This window comes from Rhincodon typus, chromosome 8, assembly GCF_021869965.1.
Source record: "Rhincodon typus isolate 14 chromosome 8, sRhiTyp1.1, whole genome shotgun sequence".
NCBI lineage: Eukaryota > Metazoa > Chordata > Chondrichthyes > Orectolobiformes > Rhincodontidae > Rhincodon > Rhincodon typus.
In genome coordinates, this window is record NC_063339.1 from 67,697,220 (window position 1) to 67,720,378 (window position 23,159).

General features: G+C 42.4%; 1 protein-coding gene across 5 annotated transcripts in view; it reads left to right on the forward strand.

Annotated features, from left to right (window-relative positions):
* The first annotated feature begins 5,345 nt into the window (after positions 1-5,345).
* The window catches only part of smoc1 (SPARC related modular calcium binding 1), a 234,822-nt gene continuing 217,008 nt past the window's right edge, over positions 5,346-23,159 (forward strand). For all 5 annotated transcript variants that reach the window (XM_048600257.1, XM_048600258.1, XM_048600261.1 and 2 more), the window contains exon 1: positions 5,346-5,605. In XM_048600257.1, coding sequence (XP_048456214.1) covers positions 5,510-5,605 — 96 coding nt within the window. In that variant the 5' untranslated portion in view covers positions 5,346-5,509. The remainder of the gene's footprint in view (positions 5,606-23,159) is intronic.

Consider the following 23,159-nt stretch of genomic DNA (forward strand, 5'->3'; position numbering starts at 1 on the left):
TCTGTGTAAAAAATTTGCCTCATGTCTTTTTTAAATCCCTCTCCTCTCACCTTGAAAATGTGCCCCCTAGTCTCAAAATTCCCCTTTTTGGGAAAAGACAACTATCATCAACTCTATCTATATCTCTCATTATTTTATAAACTTCCATCAGGTCACCTCTCAACCTCCTACGATCCAGTGAAAAAAGTCCCAGCCTAACCAGCCTTTCCTCATAACTCAAACATTCCATACCCGGCAACTCCTGGTAAATCTCTTCTGAACATTCGCCAGCTTAATAATATCCTTCCTATAACTGGATGACCAGAACTGGACAGAGTATTCCAGAAGAGTCCTCACAAATGTCTTGTACAACCCGAACATAATGTCCCGACTCCTATACTCAAAGGACTGACCAATGAAGGTAAGTGTGCCAAATGCCTTTTTAATCACCCTGTTTATGTGTGGCTGCAAACTTTAAAGAATTATGTACCTGCACCCCTAGGTCCCTCTGTTCTATACCACTACCCAAGGCCCTACCATTAATTGTACAAGCCCTACCCTTGTTTGTTATACCAGAATGCATTTATCCATATTGAACTCCATCTGCCATTTCTCAGCCCATTGACCCATTTGATCAAGGTCCCTTTGTAATTTTAGAAAACCTTCTTCACTGTCTACAATGCCACCAATTTTAATCCCGACATGATTTAGAGCATCTCTAAATCTTATGTGAGGGAAAGATGTCCTCACCTCTTTCCAATCTCTCCACATAAGTCCTTTATTCCTGCAACTGTTCTCACAAATCTTATCTGCACCCTTTCTGAAGTCTTCACACCCGTTCTGAAGTGTGGTGCCCTGAACTGGAGACAATATTCCAGTTGAAGCTGCACCTGTGTTTTATAAAGGTCAACATTATCTTGTTTTGCCCTCTTTGCCCCATATTAATGAAGCTCAGGTTCCCATCTTCCTTGTTAACTGCTTTCTCATTCTCCTGTGTCACCACTAGTGTGCATACAAATCCAAATCTCTCTCTAACCTTGCACTCTCTTTTGAATTGTGTCCTTTATTTTGTCTCTTTTCTGGTGTTTCTAAAAGAGTTTGTGATTGTAAATTATTCCTCTCCAACACCACCACCACCATCCCTCCTGAAATAAAGGGTCCACCAACCTAGAGTTAGGATCTGATTTCGACAGTAGACTATGCATTAATAGATTACAGCAAAAGATTTTTGAAACCCGGGGTATTAATTTCTGGCAAATTACTGGGCTGGATTTCCCAAATCTTAAACTCTATAAAAATGACTAGACCTTGGGAATAAAAAGAAAATAAATTCCACCTTCAATGTTATGACTGACAATTTTATACAGACAATTTTATAGTCAAATTCACCCCGTTTCTTGAAGTAACCTGGAAACTGCAATTGCAAGGGAGCAAAAAGAAAAGACAGATTATTTCTACATTTTTTTGGGGAGGAGGGCATATTTTTTAACCCGAGAGATTGAGAACCTGCCTATATAATACATTAACTGGAATTGCAAATTTGTTGTATGCAGATTGGGTTAAAAGTGAGAAAAAACGCAAGGAAGTTAGAAGGCGTTCCTTGGAGTTGTGCAAACTCACAGGAGAGAGTGGGCTCAGGGACAGGGTAACTCCATCCTTGTGAATGTGGGGATCTGCCCAACAATTGCAAACAGCCTGTGCTGTGCTGGTAGACTTCAGTGACTGGACGGATCTGCACTGTACCACTAAGCCAGCCAGGGTAATTCACCATACCCACGCCACCACCCCCTCCGCCCCCCCAAGAAATACCATGAAAGCCTCACACACACACACATTGCTTTAAATGCAACTTCGGACGCTCAATTAAGCCTGCACAAGAGCTCCGGATGGGGTCCAGCAGCAGGGCTACCAGAACAATGGGAGGACACTCAATACCAGAACAGTAAAGAATTAATTTCCTATGACACAGTGTAAACACTGGAGAAGAATAGGAGGTGCAGGTGTGCCGAAGGAAGGGTAGCCACTTGTCCTGTGAGGCAGGAACTTTCACACGAGTTTCACTTATTTTTCACCGATGACCTGCTCCACAGATTAATTTATGTCAACACCGAACCGTTGCTGTCGGGTGTTGGCGAACATTCATGTTTTCTGCAAAGTTGGGGGGGGTGGAAGAAAGCTGCTCTTTTTTGTTGATTGTTCAGTCACGATGATAAAGCATCCTATAAACGAATTGTATTCTTGTAGAATTGAACATAAGCGAATTAAGGCAGCCCCCTCTCGTGTAGAATTGAACGGGTGAGGAGGGCTTTCTGGTACCAGTTCCATCACGTCTGTTAGCCACAAACTCTCAGAATGAAACGTTTGTGAATCTCCAACAGCACGCCGTCTCCTCCCCGCCCCCCCAAACAAATGTCTAAAGTCACTGAATTCCAGTGTAGGTTTAAGCAGACATGATGCGATTCTAGAATCAAGAATTCAGAGATATACAAGTCTTTAGGGAAGCTGTCTTAATTGGATTATGGGCTGGAAAGTGACAGAAATATCACTTTAGAAAGAATAGTTGCGCGTAACGTGTGGGATTTGCTTTATAGTGGCGATGAATATCCTGCAGCACAAAAGGCAAGTAGCGCCTCTTTAGTCCAAATTGGCTGTGATATTGAAATCCCTTAATAAGAATTGCCAGGTATTTATGCATTCGGCGGGACACCTTGTAAAGCACCTCTGAAATAAAGCATAATCACCGAATCGTGTGGAGTTTCCCTTTAATCGTGCAGCGGATTGGAGTAAGCCTTTGTTTTGTTAAAAGAAACAAGTAACGCTTCATTAAATAATTTTAAATAAGGGTCATCCTGCACTTCAATATTAACGTGGAAATGGGGCGGAATTATCCAGAGCTTGATGCAAAGTAACAATAGGGAGAAATTGTAAATATTGGAGTGTCCAACTCATACCAGATAGATAATTGGCCCATTTTTATTTAAAAGGAGCTCCTGCAAATAGATTTGGAAAAAAGGGAAACTTTTTTTTCTTTGAGATCCTGCACAGAAACATACTGAAGGTGTAAAATGGCTAAGTCATTAAACATTGCCATGGCAACCTCGAATAACATAAAACAAAATTTGTGGCACCTTAAATTGAAAACAGATGGTGTGGTGTTGGAAGGGGAAAAGTTCTCCAGAAAGCGGGGAAACGCAGCACAAACAGGCTATGAATATAGCTGCAGATTAAACTGTGAAGCAGCCGGGACAGAAAGTGCCGCCCTCAACCTGCAGCAAGTCGAGGCCAGTGATCGCTTTGGTCCTTGTTGCTTGTATTGTTTATACACCTGCAACAACAGTTACTGCAGATCCTATGGGGGCAAATAGCCATATGTTTGCCCGCGGGGGGAATTCATTCCCACATGTGGAACGGAGAGGACGGAAGGGGGAGCTAATACCGTCGACTCCTTTCTGTAAAACGTCCAGAGATCACAGCATGTGCGCTTCTCCCACCATCCCCTCCACCACCCCCCTCCCCTCACCCCAAACAGGTTTTGACAGATGAAAAAGTCAACATTTCACGTTACTTTAATGTTGCAGTGCCAAAGCAGCTCTGATTCAACGTTTCCCTTACACCCTCGGGGACATGGGGAAAACGCCAGCGGGAGAAACAAAAACAGCAGCAGCTACCAATTTGTTGAAGGTCATAACCTTAAGCGAAGACCCTGTCTGCTCTAACGTGGAAAAGTATTGGGGGTGGGTGGAAATCAAGCGCTTTCTTTTAAAAGTAATGTGCAGCCGTCCACTCACTGTGATGTATTTATGAGGGAACACTTTTGAGCAACGAATACAGCCAAGATTTCTTTCTTGCACATTTTGCATTGGGGATAAACAACAGCGGCTAGGTTTGTGCGCTTTACCTATTGCTCGGTATGAAATAAATGTTCAGATTTTGCTTTTTAAAAGTGCCTTTATTTAAACGAACGATCAAAAGGTTTGGTTCGGGAGGAATTTGGTAGGTGTAACAAAATTTGTTTTTACAATAGACATCCATACATACTTGCACGTACTCCAGCTTCTAAGGAACATTATAACCGTTCTACTTTGTGGCGGCGATGGAACGATTTGAACTGGAATAAATTACACAATGTTTACAAATGAAATCAGGCGCTTGATTTAACAACACGAAACACATCGAACTATCCCTACCCACCCACACACCCATTTTGAGGGCGAATTTAACACATAAACCCTCTTCCACTTCACAACATTCCCTGATCCCATATGTAGAGATAAATTGCAGTCTCCTAGTTCATTAAATGTCACCCCCTTCTGCTAGCAAAAACTTCACTCCTGGAAGGAACACATGCAGCAATCGTTAATCTCCAGCCTAATTGTACTGCAAAAAAAATCTCCCAATAGCTGTGGTTCACCGCATTTTTTCCTATCCGCTGCAGTAAAAAAAAGATTAAATCATTGCAATTACAAAGATTCTATGTTTTTAAAAGAAAGTAGATTGCACATTCTGCAGATGTGGGGCACCTTGCTGAATGTCACACTACGGGACTTTACAAACACCCTTTGGTTGCAATTTGCAGGCAGCCTTTTTTTAAAAAAAAACTCGCCCCCTCCCCCCTTCGCACTCCATCACACCTGCAAAGCGAGATCAACCAATGGTCACCAGACACAAGGACAGCTAGTTTGTCAACATCTGTGCAAAAGGGAAACAAGAGCTGGGGGGTGGGGAGGCTCTCCTCAGATAACCCTCCTCCTGCAGACATCGAGCAATATGTGAACGTTACTCATAATCCCTGACATTGTTCCAAAGTAAGAAGCCATTGAAGTGCACGATAGAAGGCGCTCAAAGGCACATGAAAGCTTCCTTTCGGTTAGATTTTATTGGAAGCGATTTAAAAAGAAATGCACCGCATGCTGGCAAAGAGGTTGAAATCACTGTTAGCGCAAAAAAAATTGAAGCGCAGAGTCTAAACTGCAAGTGGAGTTGTTAGTGCAAAGAGGCATCGATTCAGATTATATCTCACAAGGATCTTTTTTTCTGGTATTTTGGCCACAATTTATCCTTGGCGATTGCGAGGAAATCTCGCCCAGCCACACGGCGATTGGCTCTCCTTAATTGTATTGTTGAAGACGGGTCCGCCCAGGGTCTGTCCGATAGGTGAGCTACAACTGTCAATCAACGGAGCTTTGCAATTCTGTTGAGATGGAGTTGACTATAACGGGAACCGCATGCAAGTTGCTACGCTTTATTACCAGGAGCGGGCACATTTAAGAAATTTCACTGCAGGGGGTGGAGTGGTTAGGGGAGGGGGGCGGGGGTGGGTGTTGTATGTTGTTCGGTGGGGGGGTGTGGGGGGAGAGAGAAACGACCAGATGAGTGGTTGCTTAACACATTTTTGACGTGCTTAAAAAACAGAAGAAAGCTAGTCGCCAACACTGGCAGGGTCTAGATCCCTAACAAGGGATTCTGAGCGTGGGAATCCGATTGACATTGTACAGAAGGACTTGTGCGAGCTTTTTCTTTCCAAAACAAAATGTTCAGAAAGTTTTCTCTTATCGTCCTGTTACACTTTATTCCGCTGTATCTGGTTCTGCCAGGGTCCCGTACCCAGAGATCGAGTGGACCACGGGTAAGTGCGTTATGCAGCATCTTCTGACAGTGTTTCAACCAGTCTTTTATCCCCCAAAAATTGTATTTACCCTTCTCCATTCTGTTTTGATTTCGATTCTATTTGTTTTTAAATTCCATTGCTTTTTACAATTTTTTTTATCAGGTGGCCCTTTGATGGCACCTGTTGAGTAATCCCTCTCTCGTTCTCTCTCATACACACACAGAATAGGGAGCAGCAGGAACGTGCAATAATTTGAAATGGGGGTTTGCTACAACTTAAAAATTGCCGTACCATAGGCAGCTCACCAATATACGTTTTATGCATCAATTATACAGGCGGATCGAAGATGGAAAACTAACAGAAGCTGTAGAAGTTTTTGCGTGTGTTGTATCTTTATACTGACTGTGACCAGGGCATTGTTTGATGAAGTCTGCTCCCTGTTATCTACTTTTATCAGAGCGATAACCGGCTGTGGTTTCCACTGCGCCCCGGGCTGTTGGGGCTAAGAGAGTGTTAAAACCGGTCTGATTCCCTCCCTTAACTCTGTGGGGATCTCATTTCAAGCGCTCGGGCTCCGTTCATTAAATGGAGAAGAAGGAATGAGGTGAGATTGTGCGAAATTGACTTCAGTTTGGCAATGAACGTCAACAAAGGAACTGCTGCAATTTTCAGCATTTTTCTCTGCCTGGGGCTATAAATCATATCTGAACAACGTTAGCCGCTGTGTCTTTCGCCCCGTGTTTTGGGGATTGTCATTGTTGTGAACGAGAAAGGGGTGCACTTAACGAGATGCCAATTGCAGTTGATCTCAAAAGTGTGCAGATAGATAGATGGCCAGCATGTCCTGGCATCTGGGACAGGGAAAGCCTACCATGTTGCAGGACTCTGTCTGCCTCTCAGACCTTCCTGGTTTTAAAGGCCTCTTTGTACAAAAGGGTTTTGACCTACCTCCTACAAATAGTCAGGTTTGACGACTCAACTCCTGCTCCAAGTAATGCGCCGGCGTTCTGCCTTCTTTACTGAGTGTCTCATAAAATCGCTTTTGGAAATAACAATTCCACCCACCCCTCCCCAGGCAGCGAGCAGCCCAGCGGGGCTCCTGCACACCAGGCAATGCGAAAGGCTTCCTCAGTTAACCTTTTACACCATCCTGAGTAGCATTGAAGTAATGTCACAACACACAACCACCTTTGAAAAAGGACACGCCACTAATCCATTCAGTGCTGTTCTCATCAACGTTTTATTTTGCTTGAAATTAAGCTTTAATGTACCCAAAATGCAGGAGGTCCCGGTGCATTATGATTTGGGCTGCGGGATTGGGATTTGAGATGAGGTTTTTCAGGATGGTAATCTGCCTGGATCAACTGGGCTGTGCAATTCCCATCTATCCGGGACAGTTCCTGCAGGTCAACAAGAAGCGCACCGGAGACTGAGGCGAGCCTTTCTTATTGTCAAACTTGCGCAAAGCGCTTCAATGAATTCGGAAAGTATAATGAATCAGATGCAACAGGAGGGCATTCTTTAGAGGCGCTAGGGAAGATTTCTGCAGTGTGTTTTTAAGTGGGAATCTCCAGACTGAGAGATGCATTTCCTACAGCTTAGTTATGGGTTCTTGACAATCGCTTGCATTTAATCAAGCCCGGGTGTCACGTATTTTCTCTCTCTCCCAAATGAAGTGTTCAACTTCTTTATCAAAGTTGGGGGTTTGTCCCACGATCAGCACTGCGGCTTTCTGGGTTTTGATTCGGCGCTCCTAGGGCAGCTCAGATTGTCTTTAAAGTTTATCCCAGTCCGTTTTATAGCTATGCGGGACAACATCACAAATTCAAAGGTGAGGCAAGTTGGGTATCACTCCAGAGTTACACTGCACCACACAAACCCTTTTAATATCATTTTATGGAACCCCTTGTGGGATGGTGAGTTCTTTTTGCAGATCTTAGGAGTTAAAGCTGAGTTTTTATAAAGAATAACCAGGATCAATGCACTGGCCAATGACCTTAACTGCAGGTCATTGATGCAAACATTCCTGAGGGCATTGTCATTTTCATTTACTACATCAATGACTTTCCCTCCATTATAAAGTGTGGATTTTTTACTGATGATTGTGTCACGTTTGGCTCCATTCTTAACTTCTGAGATAGTGAACTGGTCTGTGCCTGAATGCAAGTCTAGGACAATATTGAGGCTTGAGCTAATAAATGGCAAGTGACATTTATGCTACACAGGTGCCAGGCAATGACCATCTCCAACAAGAGAGAAGCTAATCTCCTCCCCATGACATGGAGCAGTGTTACCATTGCTGAAGCTCCCAGCTTCAAGATCTGTGAGTTACCGTGGGTCAGAAGTCCTATAAATATTGTAGATACAAGAGCAGGTGAGAGGCTAAGGATTCTGTGGCAAGTAACTCATGTCTTGATTTCTCAAAGCCTGTCCACCATCAAAGGCACAAGTCAGGAGTGTGACGGAATGCTGTTCATTTTCATTTGCAGCTCCATTAGCACTTAAGAATGGGGACACTATGTAGGATAAAGCAGCCCATTTGATCGACAGCCACCTTCAACATTCACTAACTTCACCACAGTGGCCACAGTTATGTATGATATAGAACATGCACTGCTATAACATGCCAAACCTTCTTGATTGCCTGCAAATCTTTGCTACTTAGAAGGGCAAAGGGAGCAGGTGAATGAGTGCTTTATCAGTGTGCCAAATCCCAGAACTCCCTCCCCACCAGAACTGTGGTGTACCTATGCAACATGGACTGCAGTGGTTCAAGAATTGGCTTATAAACATCTTCCCATGAGTAATGAGAAATGAACAACAAATGCTGGATTTGCTGATGATGCCCAGATCAGATGAATGAATAACAAAATGAGATCCTAGCCACTATTAGGAATCTAATGAAAAAAGTAGGTCAGCAACATTTTCAAATAGACACTGTCTTCATTGTCATTTTGTTAACATATGTAATGGTAAACCAAATGTTAATTGATCAATTTGCACATCCGAGACAGCTTGAATGAATGAATGAAAGTAAAATACTGTGGATGCTGAAAATCTGAAATAAAAAGTGCTGGAGAAACTCAATTCCAGTATGACTTCTTCAGAACTGACCGGAGTTAAAAAGTGGTGGATTTTATACTGTTGATGGGTGGGGTGGGGAGAAGGAGTGAGTGGAACAGATTGTTAAGAAAAAAAAGCACACAGAACAAAAGACAAAGGGAATGCTAATGGTGTTAAAGAAGAGCTAGAAGTGTAAAATGAAGGTATACAAAAGGGAAAATGGTACTGCTGTGTTGACAGCAACGTCAGTGGCACAAAGAAGACATACCTGTGGTTGGGGATGGAGGGAAGGTAAGGAAGATGGAGGACCAAGGTCATGGTTTGTAGTTGTGTAACTCAACATCAAGTCCTTGTATGTGGGAAATGAAAAATGAAAGTGGAAAAATTGTAAACTGTGAGGAGGAAAGTGAGGAACTCTAAAAGGGCATTGACAATTTGGTGGAGTGGGCAGTTAGGTGTCAGATGATGTTGAATGCAGAGAAATGTGAAGTCTGATTGGAAGAACATTGAAAGATAATATAAAATAGGGGCTTCAATTCTAAAGGGGGTGCAGGAGAAGAGGGTGTATGTGTGCGCACATCATTGATGGTGGCAGAACAAGTGGAAAGAGTATTTAAAAAGCATACAGTGTTCTGATCTTTATTTATAGGGGCATAAAGTGCAAGAGCAAAGAGATGCTGTTGAACTAGTTAGACCTCAGCTGGAGTATTTTGTACAGCTGTGGGCTCCACATTATAAGAAAGATACAAATGGAGAGAGTGCTGCAGTAATTTACAAGAATGGTTCCATGAATGAGGGACTTAAGCTACAGGGATAGATTGAAGAAGTTGAGACCTTTCTCCTTGGAGAGAAGAAAGCCGAGAGGAGATTTGATAGAGGCTTTCAAAGTCATGAGTGGATTAGACAGAATTGACTGGGAGAAGCTGTTCCTGCTTGTAAAAGAATAGAGAATGAGAGGGCACAGATTTAAAATGAAACAAGCGTGCAAACCAAACAAGGATGATGTGAGGGAAGAGCAAGTACTTAGTGTATGGAATACACTGCCTGGAAATGTGGTAGAGGCAGGTTCAGTTGAGGAATTCAAGAGAGTATTGGATGGTTATATGGATAGTAATGGTGTGCAGAGATATGGGGAGAAGGCAGAAGATTGGCAATAGGGATATGGGGAAAAGGCAGAAGATTGGCAGAAGGTAATAAATAGAGCCAGTGCAAGTGTGATAGACAGAATAGCATTCTTCTGCACCATAACAATTGATGTAATGAGGCATTATTGCTCCAACTTGAATTTAGCTTCATTGGAGAATCGTAGCAGGCTCCAAGCAGAAATATTAGAGTGGAGGCAATACGGTTCACTGAAATGGCAAACAACATTAAATCGAATCGATTTGAATTTGTACAAGGAGACTTTCATAGATACCTTTTCCTTATTTCAAAAGTTATTTCATAATTACTTATTCCAAACATAATATTCAATTTTATGTGTCTGGTCTGTAAAATGTCACTTCTGTCCACACTGGAGTTGTTGATAAAATATTAAGCGATGGCGTCAGTGTGAGTGTGGGAGTCTTCTTAGTCAATTATGCTGCTTTTAGCTTGTTACACAGCAGTGCAACAATAACTTGATTCTTTTTATTGAACAGTAATGCATCCGAAGATGAAAATTAATTTATTCACCACAAAATTGCAAAATAAAAATCAGTATTGATTTCGGTTGATGTGCAGCCTTTTTTTAACTTATATTTTTCGAGACACATCTTTAGAGTTCTTGGTCTGTCCTCAATGTTAACAATATTTTTTCTTGTGTGGTAGCTATGAAGAAATATAATGGAATTTATACAGGAAATAACATGTAATGAGGTAGAAATTTTCCGCACAGACTGTAGACTCATTGGAGCATATAACAGTGAAAGGATTAGATGCAGTAGTCAGTAAGAGGAGTTAAAAGAACACAGTACAAAAACCAGCAAGCTCATATATAAAACGCAAGGCTTCCAGACAAATGATATTTCTCTCTTATTAAATTCAGAAGCAAACAGAATTTCCAGATGAATCGGGTTCTAACAGGTTAAAAATAACAACAGATTTTTCAAGGGGGACTGCAGTTTTTCAGATGCTTGGCTGAAGAGTGTGTCACTTCCAGTAATTATATTAGAGACCTTGAAGATTCTGCTGTGTTCCTGCCAGTTGCCCTTGCTTTCTAATTCAGCCTCTTTGTTTTAATCACCTTCTTTTCAATTGCAAAAGATTACATTTCACAGAGAAAGGCTAAGCTGGAATCTAAGTCGAAAGCAGACACAACAGAATACCCTCTCTCTAAGTTGTCGTTCACAGTTTTCGGGGTTCAGGAGAGCAAAGAATTCTCTCAAGCCTTTCAGAGTTTCACTGGAATGATCTAGAATTAAACTACGCAATTAACCTTAATGAATGAAGTGTGAACATTGTCCAGCCCAACATGTTTCCCACACACGGGAGATTGTGGGAAAATGTTTATAACATAAATACTTTGGAACAAAAATATTTGCTTGTTCGCTCAGGTGACTGGGTGAGAATATTTTTTATTTCTTTCCAGGATGTGGGTATGACTGGTTAGGCCACCATCCCTAATAGCGCTGACAGCAATTAAAAGTCAGCCATATTGCTGTGGGTCTGGAGTCACATACAAGCCAGACTGGGTAAGGATGGAAGACCCTAAAGGACACTAGTGAATCAGATATGCTTTCCCCCAACAATCGCCAACAAATTGACAGTCAACATTTGATTCTTAATTCCAGATTAAAAAAAAAATTCAAGTTCCACCAGCTTCCATGGCAGGTTTCAAAGCTCAGTGTTCAGAACATTACCTGGGTCTCTAGATTAATAGCCTCATGATAATAACACTAGACCATTGCCTCCCCTCATCTAGACTAGATCTAGTCTAAATGTGAACTTGCTCCCATAGAGAGTGGTTGAGATGCTAATCCAGGGGAAACTAGATAAGTTGGTGAAGACAGGAATAGGGGCTTGTTGATACAGTGAGATGAAGTAAGGTCCCCATGTGCCGCACTAACATTGAAACAGACCACATGGACTGAATGACACGCTTCTGTAGCGTAAAACATGATACAATTTATATCAGGTAAAGTAACCATATTCCTACCACACAATGGGGCTGCTCCCTCAAAGTGAGAGGTGACTGGTGGCAGTTTTACTGAAGGGTCACCACACCTTGGTGAGGGCAAGAGGTTGAGAAGGAGAGTCTTTCATGGTAACCTCAGCTGGGAATTGAACCCACACTGTTGGTATTCACTCTATTGCAGACCAGCTGTCCAGCCAACTTAGCTAACTAATTATAGACTGAATGCACAATGTTAACAGAATAAATTCTTACCCTGTCTACAAATGAGCTTGCAATATAATCCTGGCAAGTTCTCCCAGATGACCTTGAGGGTCTGATTCTGTGGTGATTATTGTACTGGACTAACTAGCACCCCTAGAGATTAGACCAGCAAATCCTCTTGTGACAAGTTAATGGGAAAAAACCCTCAAATCTTTCACCAGACAAACACGAGCATGAGCCTTCACCAAATTGCAACAACATTCAAATAAGCACCGGAACTGTCCCCTACAATCTGCCCTCGCTGACATTAAATTCCTGTGTCATATTTAGCTTTTGAACTATCTTACTACATAACAATCAGCGATAAACTTTACCCTGAACCTGAGGATAAGGAAAAAGAAACTGATGAAATCTTTGGGAACCATTTCTACTTGTTCTTCAGTTAACTACAGATTTATGAATTAGTAAAGCAGCAGCAAGTAGTATCACAAAGCAGCACAATGTGCTCTGCAGAAAAGAAGGGGAAATACTGGAACGATTGTTGGCCTATCCTTATTGAGCTGATCGTATTAGAGATGGTAGGGGTGCAATAAAGCTCACTGTTTCTGCTTCCAGTTTCTGCTTCCAGCTTCTGTTATATTTATTGGCTGTAAAGCGCTTTGGGATATTGAGTGTGGTTGCGAAAGTTGCTATATAAATGCATGTTCTTTTTCCTCAGCTGGAAGTGTTACAAAGTGGAGGAGGAGTTGGGGCAATGGTGGAATATCTGCCTATTTTAAATCCCCACTTTCACTGATTTCAGAGAAACCTGATGTTCAGTATCAGTGACTGCTTTCGTAAAGTACCGAACATTGGCCAGTACACTAGTACTTTCAAGAGAGGTGGGAAATAGAGTTATCCCGCAGGTGCAACACAATCTTAGTGAGAGAGGGGAGGAATGAATATGGACAGAACTTACAGAAAAGGATTCATATTTTGCAACTTTGAAAAAAAAATACGAGACCCACAAACAATTACATGGAAGTGGGCCCCTTAGAAATGTGTATCTTCCGAGATATCCCTTTGTGAATGGACTTTTAAAAAAATGAAACATTTGCCTTTGCATTTCATATTTCAGGTTGATGCGAAGAATAACTGACGAAATATTTCAAAGTGTAATAACTGCTATAATGGTAGATGAATGCCAACACAGCGGATCTCTACAGTGTCAATGAAACAACTTGATCACATAATATTTTTCAAGTGTTGGCCACAGAATAGGTATTAGCCAATAGAGTCCAGAGAAAAAAAAATACCCCGCTCCACTTGCAGAAGAGATATTTTATCTTTCTTACCCACCAAAGTTGACGGATGGGGTCTGAGTTTATCCTTATATTCAAAAGGTCACTGAGCAGCCCACAGACTGTTGATCTTAATTTCATGTTCACGTTTCTCAAGCAGGATTTGAATCCACAATCTTTTCAACCAGTGGAAAGCTAGCTACCAACTGAGCTTGCAAACCATTAGGAAACTGCTTGCAATAATGTTATTTTGACTCTTGCCAAGCAGTTGCTGGATCTCTGAAGCAGGAGAAATGTCAATGGTTAGTCCAGCTGTGAATAGGACAATGTTGTGCAACATTGTTCAAGCATTGCCAAGATTCCCATTTGCCCAAAAGGCACTGTGTTTTTCATCAAAGAATTTGTTGAAAGAGGTCCACTGCACTGAACAGTTGATGTCCAATCCCCACAAACTTACACAGGCCAAAATTATTCTTTCAACTTTAGTAAGTAATTAGCTCCAGGATGTGGAATGTGAATGACGATCTTTGTAGGACAGCTCCATCAAATTTCACATTCAAATGAAGTAAGGTTCCAGGAGTACTCTTGCAAGTTATTTGACAGAAACAGTTTTTGACTTTTGCTGAAAAAGATATATTTCATGGAAGTTTTTTGTCCTGCACTCATCGGGACAATTCCCAAGAATTGCTGCAGTCTCCAAGGCAATACCCCTATCAATCAGCCCTCCCCTCTCAGAGAGTATAAATGTTGGTTTCCCTCTTAAATTGGTAATCTTGTGAATTGTCCTGATGAGTGCAGAATGAAAAGCTTCAAGCTTTCAGCGACACTCAAGTTCTGTGCTACCATATGATGAACTATTATCAGAGATAATAGCTTGAAATAGCTCTGCACAGTTTTTAAGGCTGGTTATGGAGTGCCAAATCTTTGGGATGAGGACCTTTTCCATTTTCTGGGCAGGCACCCATGCCAGGGATGGCACAACATGGAATGCCCACCTCAGGTGTTGCTAGCTGAAAATGACAAAGAATTCAAAGATGGCGCATCTATCGCTGGAGGCCTGTTTGATCAGTTGCTTTCAGGAAACAGACGGGTCTGAAGCCTAATTCAGCATCTTTGGACTCGTAGCAGCCCTGGGTGATTCTTATTCATGGGTCTGCCCTCCGCCTCATTTCCATAGTTGAGGGGAAGTAGGTTTGTGGGAATGGTTTGGAAACTGGAAGTTAAACCAGACTGCTGCTAATAGTGTATGATATTTTGTCCCAAAAACCACTTGGCATATATCACTTCCTGTCAGCTTTGATTATTAATGGAGTATAACATGGGGAAATGTTATGAAAAACAGATATTTTTAAATAAAAGGCATTAAACCTCTAAATTTCAATGTTTGGAGACACTTAGGTGTACTTGTGTAAGGAACACAGAAAGTTAGGTACAACAACTTACTAGGAAGTTAAGTGGCATGTTGCGAGGGGTTGGAGTACAAGAATTAGGTGTTACAATTGTGGAGAGCTTTGGTGAGACTGCCCATGGAGTTCTGTGAGCAGTTTTGGTCTTTTTAAGTAAGAATATACTTGCATTGGAGGTAGTACAGTGAAGATTTGCTGGATTTGTTCCTTGGAGGGGTGAGTAGTGCGAGATTGAATAAATTGGGCCTATACTCCCTGGAGTTCAAAATAATGAAAGGTGACCTCCTTGAAACATACAAGATTCTGAAGAAATTTGACAGGGTATATACTGAAAGGTGCTTTCCCTTGGCTGGGGAATCTAGAATGCAGTCTCAGGATAAGGGGGTTAATTATTTAGGACTGAGATGAGGAGAAAATTCTTCACTTACTGGGTTGTGAACCTTCGGAATTGTCAAACCCAGCAGTTCTGGATAGGCCATCATTGAATATATTTAAGACTGTGATCGATAGAGTTTTCATTCTTTAGGGAATCAAGGGACATGGGGAGAGTGCTGATAAGTAAAATTGAGGTAGAAAGATCAGCTAGACAGCAGGGCAGGCTCGACATGCCGAATAGCCAACTCTTACTTCTATTTTGCTTGTTCTTAGGGTCTTAATACAGCATTTCAGTATTACAGAGTACCAGTTACAAGGTAATACTTCAATTTGCCAGACATGTGACCTTCTCACTACCATCGCTGCAATGCTCCCACTACGAACATTAAGGGTCACACCTGGTTTCAGGAATAAAGTTTACAAGGCTTATATGCATTCATAAAGTGCCTTTAGGAAATGTTCAGCCAGGAGAAAAAGTGAGGAAGATTGACCCAGCTTTGGTCACAGAGCTGGGACTGGAAAAGGCTTTCAAAGATAAAGCAAGAGGTGCTGAGACATGGAGGTTCAAGGACAACATTTCAGTTTTCTGACCAGGTAGTTGAAAGCTCTGTTGTCACTGGTGAGTTGATGCTAGTGGATACACAGAGAGCTGGAGTCGGTGCATTTAGGAGGTTTGGTAGGCTGGAAGAGATTGCAGAGAGAGGGACAAGGCTATGGAGTGACACACAGTAGGACCATGATTTTGAATTGCATGCATTGGAAGATTGGAAGCCAGTATGGATTAACTGGAGCATGAGTAATGGTTAAGTAAATCAATGTATGGAGGGTTTTGATCGACGTTGACTTTATGGAGCCTGAGACCAGTGCAGAATACTAGAGCGGCAACACCTGAACTGAAGTTTGAGACAAAGTAGTGGCACATGATGTAGTTTAGGGGATGTTAAGACAGAGCTGGAAGTATGCTCCATAACACACCTGTTTCAGTGCATATGAATGGAACTATATGAGTGGCTTCATTCCATCTATAGTAAGCCATATTCAAAGAATTTAGCACCACTTCACCTAGGAACGGGAGTAGGTCGTATGGCCCTTTGTGCTTTCTCTGATTTATATTGTGACTTGATGGTCTGTGGGATGATGATATCATATAAACTGAAATGAGGTTGTGTCAACCCGATGCGACCAGTTAGACTCCTACTAGGTTTTAATACACTGTGTGCTGTAGGAGAACAATGTGCAGTGGTCACACCCTACCTGCTGAATTGTGGGTTCAAGCCTCATTGTGGAGGCTTGGGCACATACACTTTGCTGACACTTCATTACAGCATTGAAGGAAGTACTGCACTATCTGACACACTGTCCATTGGGTGAGACACCAAATCGGGGCCTTGTCTGCCATTTTAGATGGATGTGAAATATCCTATGACTCCATTTGAGATGGAACTGGGGAGTTTCCTGGTATTCAGGCCAATGTTTATTATAAAAAACAGGCCGTCCACTTCATTGCAGTTCATGGGATCTTTCTGTGCAGCTCCCTCTAGGGGAACTGACGATGTTAAAAGCATTGGAAGCAGGTCAGAGAAGCTGTACTAGGCTAATACATGGAATGTGCAGATTACTTGATTATGAAAGGCTAGACCTGAATCCCCCGGAGTTTAGAAGAGTCAGAGGTGACTGAATTGAAACATGTAAGATCCTGAGGGGTCTTGACTGAGTGGAGGAAGAAAGGATGTTTCCTTCTGTGGAAGATTCTAGAACTAGGCACCATAGTTTAAAAATAAGAGCTCACCCATTTATGAGGAAACATTTTTTTCTCTGAGGGTTAGGTGTTTTTGGAATTCCTTTACTCCAAAAGACAGTGGATGCATATCCTTTTGATAATTTTAAGGCAGAGGTAGAGAGAATGTTCATTACCAAGGGGCTGAAAGATTATCGTAGATATGCAGGAATGGAGAGCCCAGGCTAAAATCAGATCAGCCGTCATCATTCTGAATGACAGAGCAGGCTCGAAGGGCTGAATGGCCTATTCTTTTCCTTGCTCAGATGCTCATATTACTCTACTGTATACAATGATCACACTTCACAAGTACATTATTGACTGTGAAATGCTTTGGGCTGTGGAAGGTGCTATGTAAATAGAAGCTTTTTTTTTATAAAACTGCTGAACAGCTTGTACAAATGATCACTTTATGTCATTAAATGTGTTGATTTGTTATTGATTTATATCATCAGAACGTGCTGTAGGGGTAGGGTAAGCATTTTTAACCAACCTGTTCAGATCTCCGGGGAAAGTGGGACATGAACTTTTGCCTGTTGGCCCAGTGGAAGGAACACCACCACTGTGCAACGAGAGCCCTCCTTGGGATCGTGTACGCTCAGGTGCTAGAATATAAAACAGGGAATAGTGAAATATTACAGCGGTCCATCGATGTTAATACATGCGGGAGGGAAGGGGTGCCCTGGCTCACTCCAGTATCCATTATCTATCAGCCCAGGTTACACAGTCACATATCAAGCATTACTTTTGTCATCTTTTTCAGAGGCGTGCTAGCTCTGTGCAAAGTGCAGCTGCGGTTGGAATAGGAACTTTAAATGCCCGAGGTTAACACTGACATGATGTTACATTGCACGCAAGGGATTTTTTTTTGTGGATGTGATGCTCTACAATGGGTGTTTCTGTAGGGCTCACCACACTTTCTTCGCCTGTTTACCTATACAATATTTGTTTGTTGGAACGGATTCATGGAGATACAATGCACTGGGGAAAAACAAAACTGACTCAATGCTGCTTTCTTGAGCAAAGAACAGAGTCACAGTGCTAAACCCGCTGGTCGGTTGAGACAAACAGGTTGTGTGTGCCACGGTTTTGTTTTATTGTTTCCAGTGGAGAATTCCTTCTTGTACTTGTCGTTGCATTGTGCTTGTTTGACCGTGCTGCCTTTTCCTGCCCTGACGTGGAGTAACCGAGCCTGAGGAGACATTCCGTTCCCAGCGCTGTGTCCAACGGTGGAGAAGTGGAAAGGGTGGGGGGCGGTGTCAGACTAAGGACAGAGAGGGAGAGCTCTCACCCAGCAATGCAGGCTTGGGGAGTCAGGCCTGAGAAAGAGGAAAATAATACCCGCACTGCACTGTGTGCAACCTATCGGCCAAAGCAGTTGTGCAGCCCAGATGAGATGGGAACAGAGGGTCTCAGGGGTAGTGTGGGAGTGTGTATAGATGATTGAGGGGGGTGGTTGCTGGAGACTTCAGTCAGTCAGAGCTTGGCAATATGTTTGACACTCAGATGCATGATGGAATTCTCCTCCTTACCAGGATGGAGACAGAAATGACCTTTAATATTTTTCACTCTCCTGAAAGGGTTGCATTTGAAATGAAAGTGGATGGCCCCCGTGTGTGTAATAAGTGCAGGAACTGCACTGCAACAGCAGGTAAACCCCTGCCCAACCTTTCTCCTGAGGAGATTGTGGAGGAAGCGTAGGTCAAAGTAATGTTTATCGAGAGATTTCAGCTGACCTTCTGCGCACAGCCAGGCTCCGTGGGGACAATTTTAATCTGACCAGCTTATTGGCAATTTGATGGAACTAGATACACTATCACCTTTACATTGTCATCAGTGGAGAATAAGACTGGATGGCTGTAACTTAGGGATGAAAACAACAAATGCTGGACTAGACTCAAAAAGTTAGCTTGCTCTCTCTCCATGGATGCTGCCTGTCCTGCTGTGATCTCCAGCATCAGTCATTTTCAGTACAGATTCCAGCATCTGCAGTAATTTGCTCCTACCAGTGATTTAGAGATATTTGCCTGGGGTAAAGTTTACTCATTTGAGATAACCTGACTGCCACAATTGATGCACACCAGAAAAAATGACTGACAGGCAAATAAATTACTCGAAAAACGCCTTTTTTATGACTTTCTTTTCTTCCCAAAGTGGCACTTATTCAAATATCTTTTATAATGGATGTTTACACTGTCATTTTAGAGCACTTCATTTGTGTAACAGTCAAAAGTACTTAGTCATCAAACAGAAACAGACCCTTCGGTCCAACTCGTCCATGCCAACCAGATATCCTAAATAAATCTAGTCCCATTTGCCAGCATTTGGCCCATATCCTTCTAAACCCTTCCTATTCATATACCCATCGAGATGCCTATTAAATTTTGTAATTGTACCAGCCTCCAACACTTGTTCTGGAAGCTTATTCCATACATGCAGCACACTCTGTGTGAAAAAGTTGCCTCTTAGGTCCCATTTAAATCTTTCCCCTGTCATCTTTAAACCTATGCCCTCTCGTATTGGACTCCAGCATCCTGGGGAAAAGACCTTGTCTAATTACCCAATCAATGCCTCTCATGATTTTATAAACATCTATAAGGTCACCCCTCAGCCTCTGACATTCCAGGGAAAATAGCCCCAGCCTATTCAGCCTCTCCCTGAAGCTCAAATCCTCCAACCCTGACAACAATCTTTTAAAATTTTTCTGAACCCTTTCAAGTTTCATAATATCTTTCCTCTAGCGGGGAGACCAGAATTGAACGTGGTATTCAAATAGTGGGCTAAGCAATGTCTTGTACAGCCACAACATGACCTCCTAACTCCTATACTCAATGCACTGACCAATAGAGGCAAGCATACCAAACACCTTCACTATCCTATCTACCTGCGACTCCACTTTCGCGGAACTATGAACCTGCACTCCAAGGTCTTTGTTCAGCAACACTCCCCAGAACCTTACCATTAAGTGTATAAGGCCTGCTCTGATGTGCCTTTTCAAAATGCAGTACCTCTAAATTAAACTCTATCTGCCATTCCTTGGCCCATTGGCCCATCTGATCAAGATCTCGATTTGGTCTGAGGTAACCTTCACTGTCCACTACACCTCCAATTTTGGTGTCATCTGCAAACTTACTAACCATACCTCCTATGTTCACATCCAAATCATTAATATAAATGACAAAAAGCAGCGGGCCCAGCACCGAACCTTGTGGCACAGCGTTGGTCACAGGCCTTCAGTCTGAAAAGCAACCCTCCACCACCACCCTCAGTCTTCTACCTTCGAGCCAGTTCTGTATCCACATGGCTAGTTCTCCCTGTGTTCCATGTGATCCAACCTTGCTAACCAGTCTACCATGAGGAACCTTGTCAAACGTCTTACTGAAGTTCATATAGATCACATCCACAGCTCTGTCTTCATCAATCCTCTTTGTTACTTCTTCAAAAAACTCAATCCAGTTAGTGAGACATGATTTCCCATGCTGACTATCCCAATCAGTCCTTGCCTTTCCAAATACATGTAAATCCTGTCCCTCAGAATTCTGTCCAACAACTTGCCCACTACCGATGTCAGGCTTAATAGTGTATAGTTCCCTGGCTTTTCCTTACCACCGTTCTTAAATAGTGGCACCACATTAGCCAACCTGCAGTATTTGAGCACCTCACCTGTGGCTATCAGTGATACAAGTATCTTAGTAAGGGACCCAGCAATGACTTCCCATAGAGTTCTAGGGTACACCTGATCAGGTCCTGGAGCATTATGCATTTTGCAACCTCCAGCACCTCCTCCTCTATAATATGGACATTTTTCAAGAGATCGCCATTTATTTCCCTAAGTTCTCTATCTTCCCTATCCTTCTCCACAATAAACACTGATGCAAAATACACGTTTAGTATCTCCCCCATCTCCTACGGTTCCAAACATAGGCAGCCTTGCTGATCTTTAAGGGGCCTTATTCTCTACCCTCTTGTCCTTAATGTATTTGTAGAATCTCTTTGGATTCTCCTTAACCCTATTTGCCAGCTATCTCATGTCCCCTTTTTGCCCTCCTGATTTCCCTCTTAAGTATACTCCTACTGCCTTTATGCCCTTCTAGGGACTCACTCGATCTCTGCTGTCTGTACCTGATATATGCTTCCTTCTTATTCTTAACCAAAACTTCGATTTCTCTAGTCATCCAGCATTCTGTACACCTACCAGCCTACCCTTCACCCTAACAGGAACACACTGTCCCTGGACACTAATTATCTCATTTTTGAAGGCTTCCCATTTTCCAGCCATCCCTCTATCTGCAAATATCCGCCTCCAACCAACTTTTGAAAGTTCTTGCCCAATACTGTCAAAATTGGCCTTCCTCAAATTTAGAACTTTAACTTTTAGATCCAGTCTATCCTGTTCCATCTCTGTTTTAAAACTAATAGAATTATGACACTTAAGTCACCTGCCCTGTATTATTTCCCAAGATTAGGTCAAGTTTTGCTCCTTTTCCAGTAGGTACATTCACATACTGAAATCAGAAAATTTTTTTGGACACACTTAATAAATTCCTGTCCATCCAAGCCCTTAATGCTATGGCAGACCTACTCTATGTTTGGAAAGTTAAAATCCCCTACCATAACCACCTTGTCATTCTTACAGATAACTGTAATCTCCTTACAAATTTGTGTCTCAATTTCCCACTGACTATTGGGGTGTCTATAATACAATTCTAATGGGGTGGTCATCCCTTTCTTATTTCTCACTTTCATACAAATAACTTCCCTGTACGTCTTTCCAGGAATATCCTCCCTAAACACAGCTGTAATGTTATCCTGAACAAAAAGTGCCACTCCCCTTCCTCTCTTGCCCTGCTTTCAATCCTTCCCATAGCATCCATACCCTGGAACAGTAAGCTGCCAGTCCTGTCCATCCCTGAGCCACATCTCTGTAATTGCAATGATATCCCAGTCCCATATTCCCAACCATGCCCTGAGTTCATCTGCCTTACCTGTTAGGCTTCTTGCATTGAAATCAATGCAGTTTAATTTATCAGTCCTACCTCATTTTCTGCTTTGTTCCTGCTTGCCCTGTCTATTTGACTTGCTCCTATTTCCACTGTGCTAGTCTCAGACTGATCTGTTTCCTCACTTGCTCCCTGGATCCCAAACAACCCCACACCAATCACCACCACTATCACCATGACCACTGTCCCACCAAATTTAAATTGTCTTGAGGAGCTCTAGCAAATCTCCCTGCCAGTTATATTAGTCCCCTTCCATTTCAGGTGCAATTTATCAGGTCACTTCTACCCAGAAGATTTTCCAATGATCCAAAAATGTGAATCCTTCTCCCCTGCATTAGCTCCTCAGCCACGGATCCATCTGCTCTATCCTCCTATTCCGACCATCACTATCTCGTGGCACTGGGAGTAATCCAGATATTATGACCCAGGAAGACCTACTTTTAAAATTTGTGCCTAACTTCCTATATTCTCTCCTCAGAATCTCGTCCTTTTCTCTCCCCATGTCATTAGTTCCAATGTGTACAATGACCTCCTGCTGGTCCCGCTCCCCTTTGAGAATATTCTGCATCCTCCCCAAGATATCTTTGATCCTGGCTCCAGGGAAGTAACAAACCATTCTGATATCGCGCTGTTGGCCACGGAATCGTCTGTCTGTGCACTTCTTTAGGGTCTTCCATAGTGATAGGACAAACCTCACTGAATCTTTGGCAGTTGTAGTCCATTAATTTAGGAGAATGCAAACAAACTTTGTGAAGCAGGAACATAGAAGCGTCAGCAATGCAGCATCTACATTTCGATCTTGACATTCCAGTCCTGAATAAGTATGGACTGATGGCCACTCAACTGAGATGAAATCCTTATGCCACAGGCAACTTATCACCTTCAAATTTGCTCAGAAAAAAAGCTTCTTCATTCTCTCTTCCTCTTCTCAGGGCTCATGCTGCATGTGGGAGCCTGTATCTTGTTTAAAACTTTTGATATAGGAATTGGCATGTCAGGAGTTGGACATCATGTTGAGATCGTACAGAACGTTGCACAGTGACTCTTCTGGAGTACTGTGAGCAGTTCTGGTTGCCCTGATATAAGAAGGATGTTATTAAACTGAAGAGGGTTGAGAAAAGATTTACCAGGATGTGGCCAGGAATAAACAGTTTGAGATATAGAAATGGACTGGAAAGACTGAGATATTTTTCCATTGGAGCGCAGGAGGTTGAGGGGTGACCTTTATAGTGGTTTATAAAATCATGAGGGGCATAGGTAAGGTGAATGACAAGGGTCTTTTCCCTAGTGGAGAAGTTCAAACCGAGGGGACATATTTCTAAGGTGAGAGGAGAAAGATTTAAAGAAGGACATGA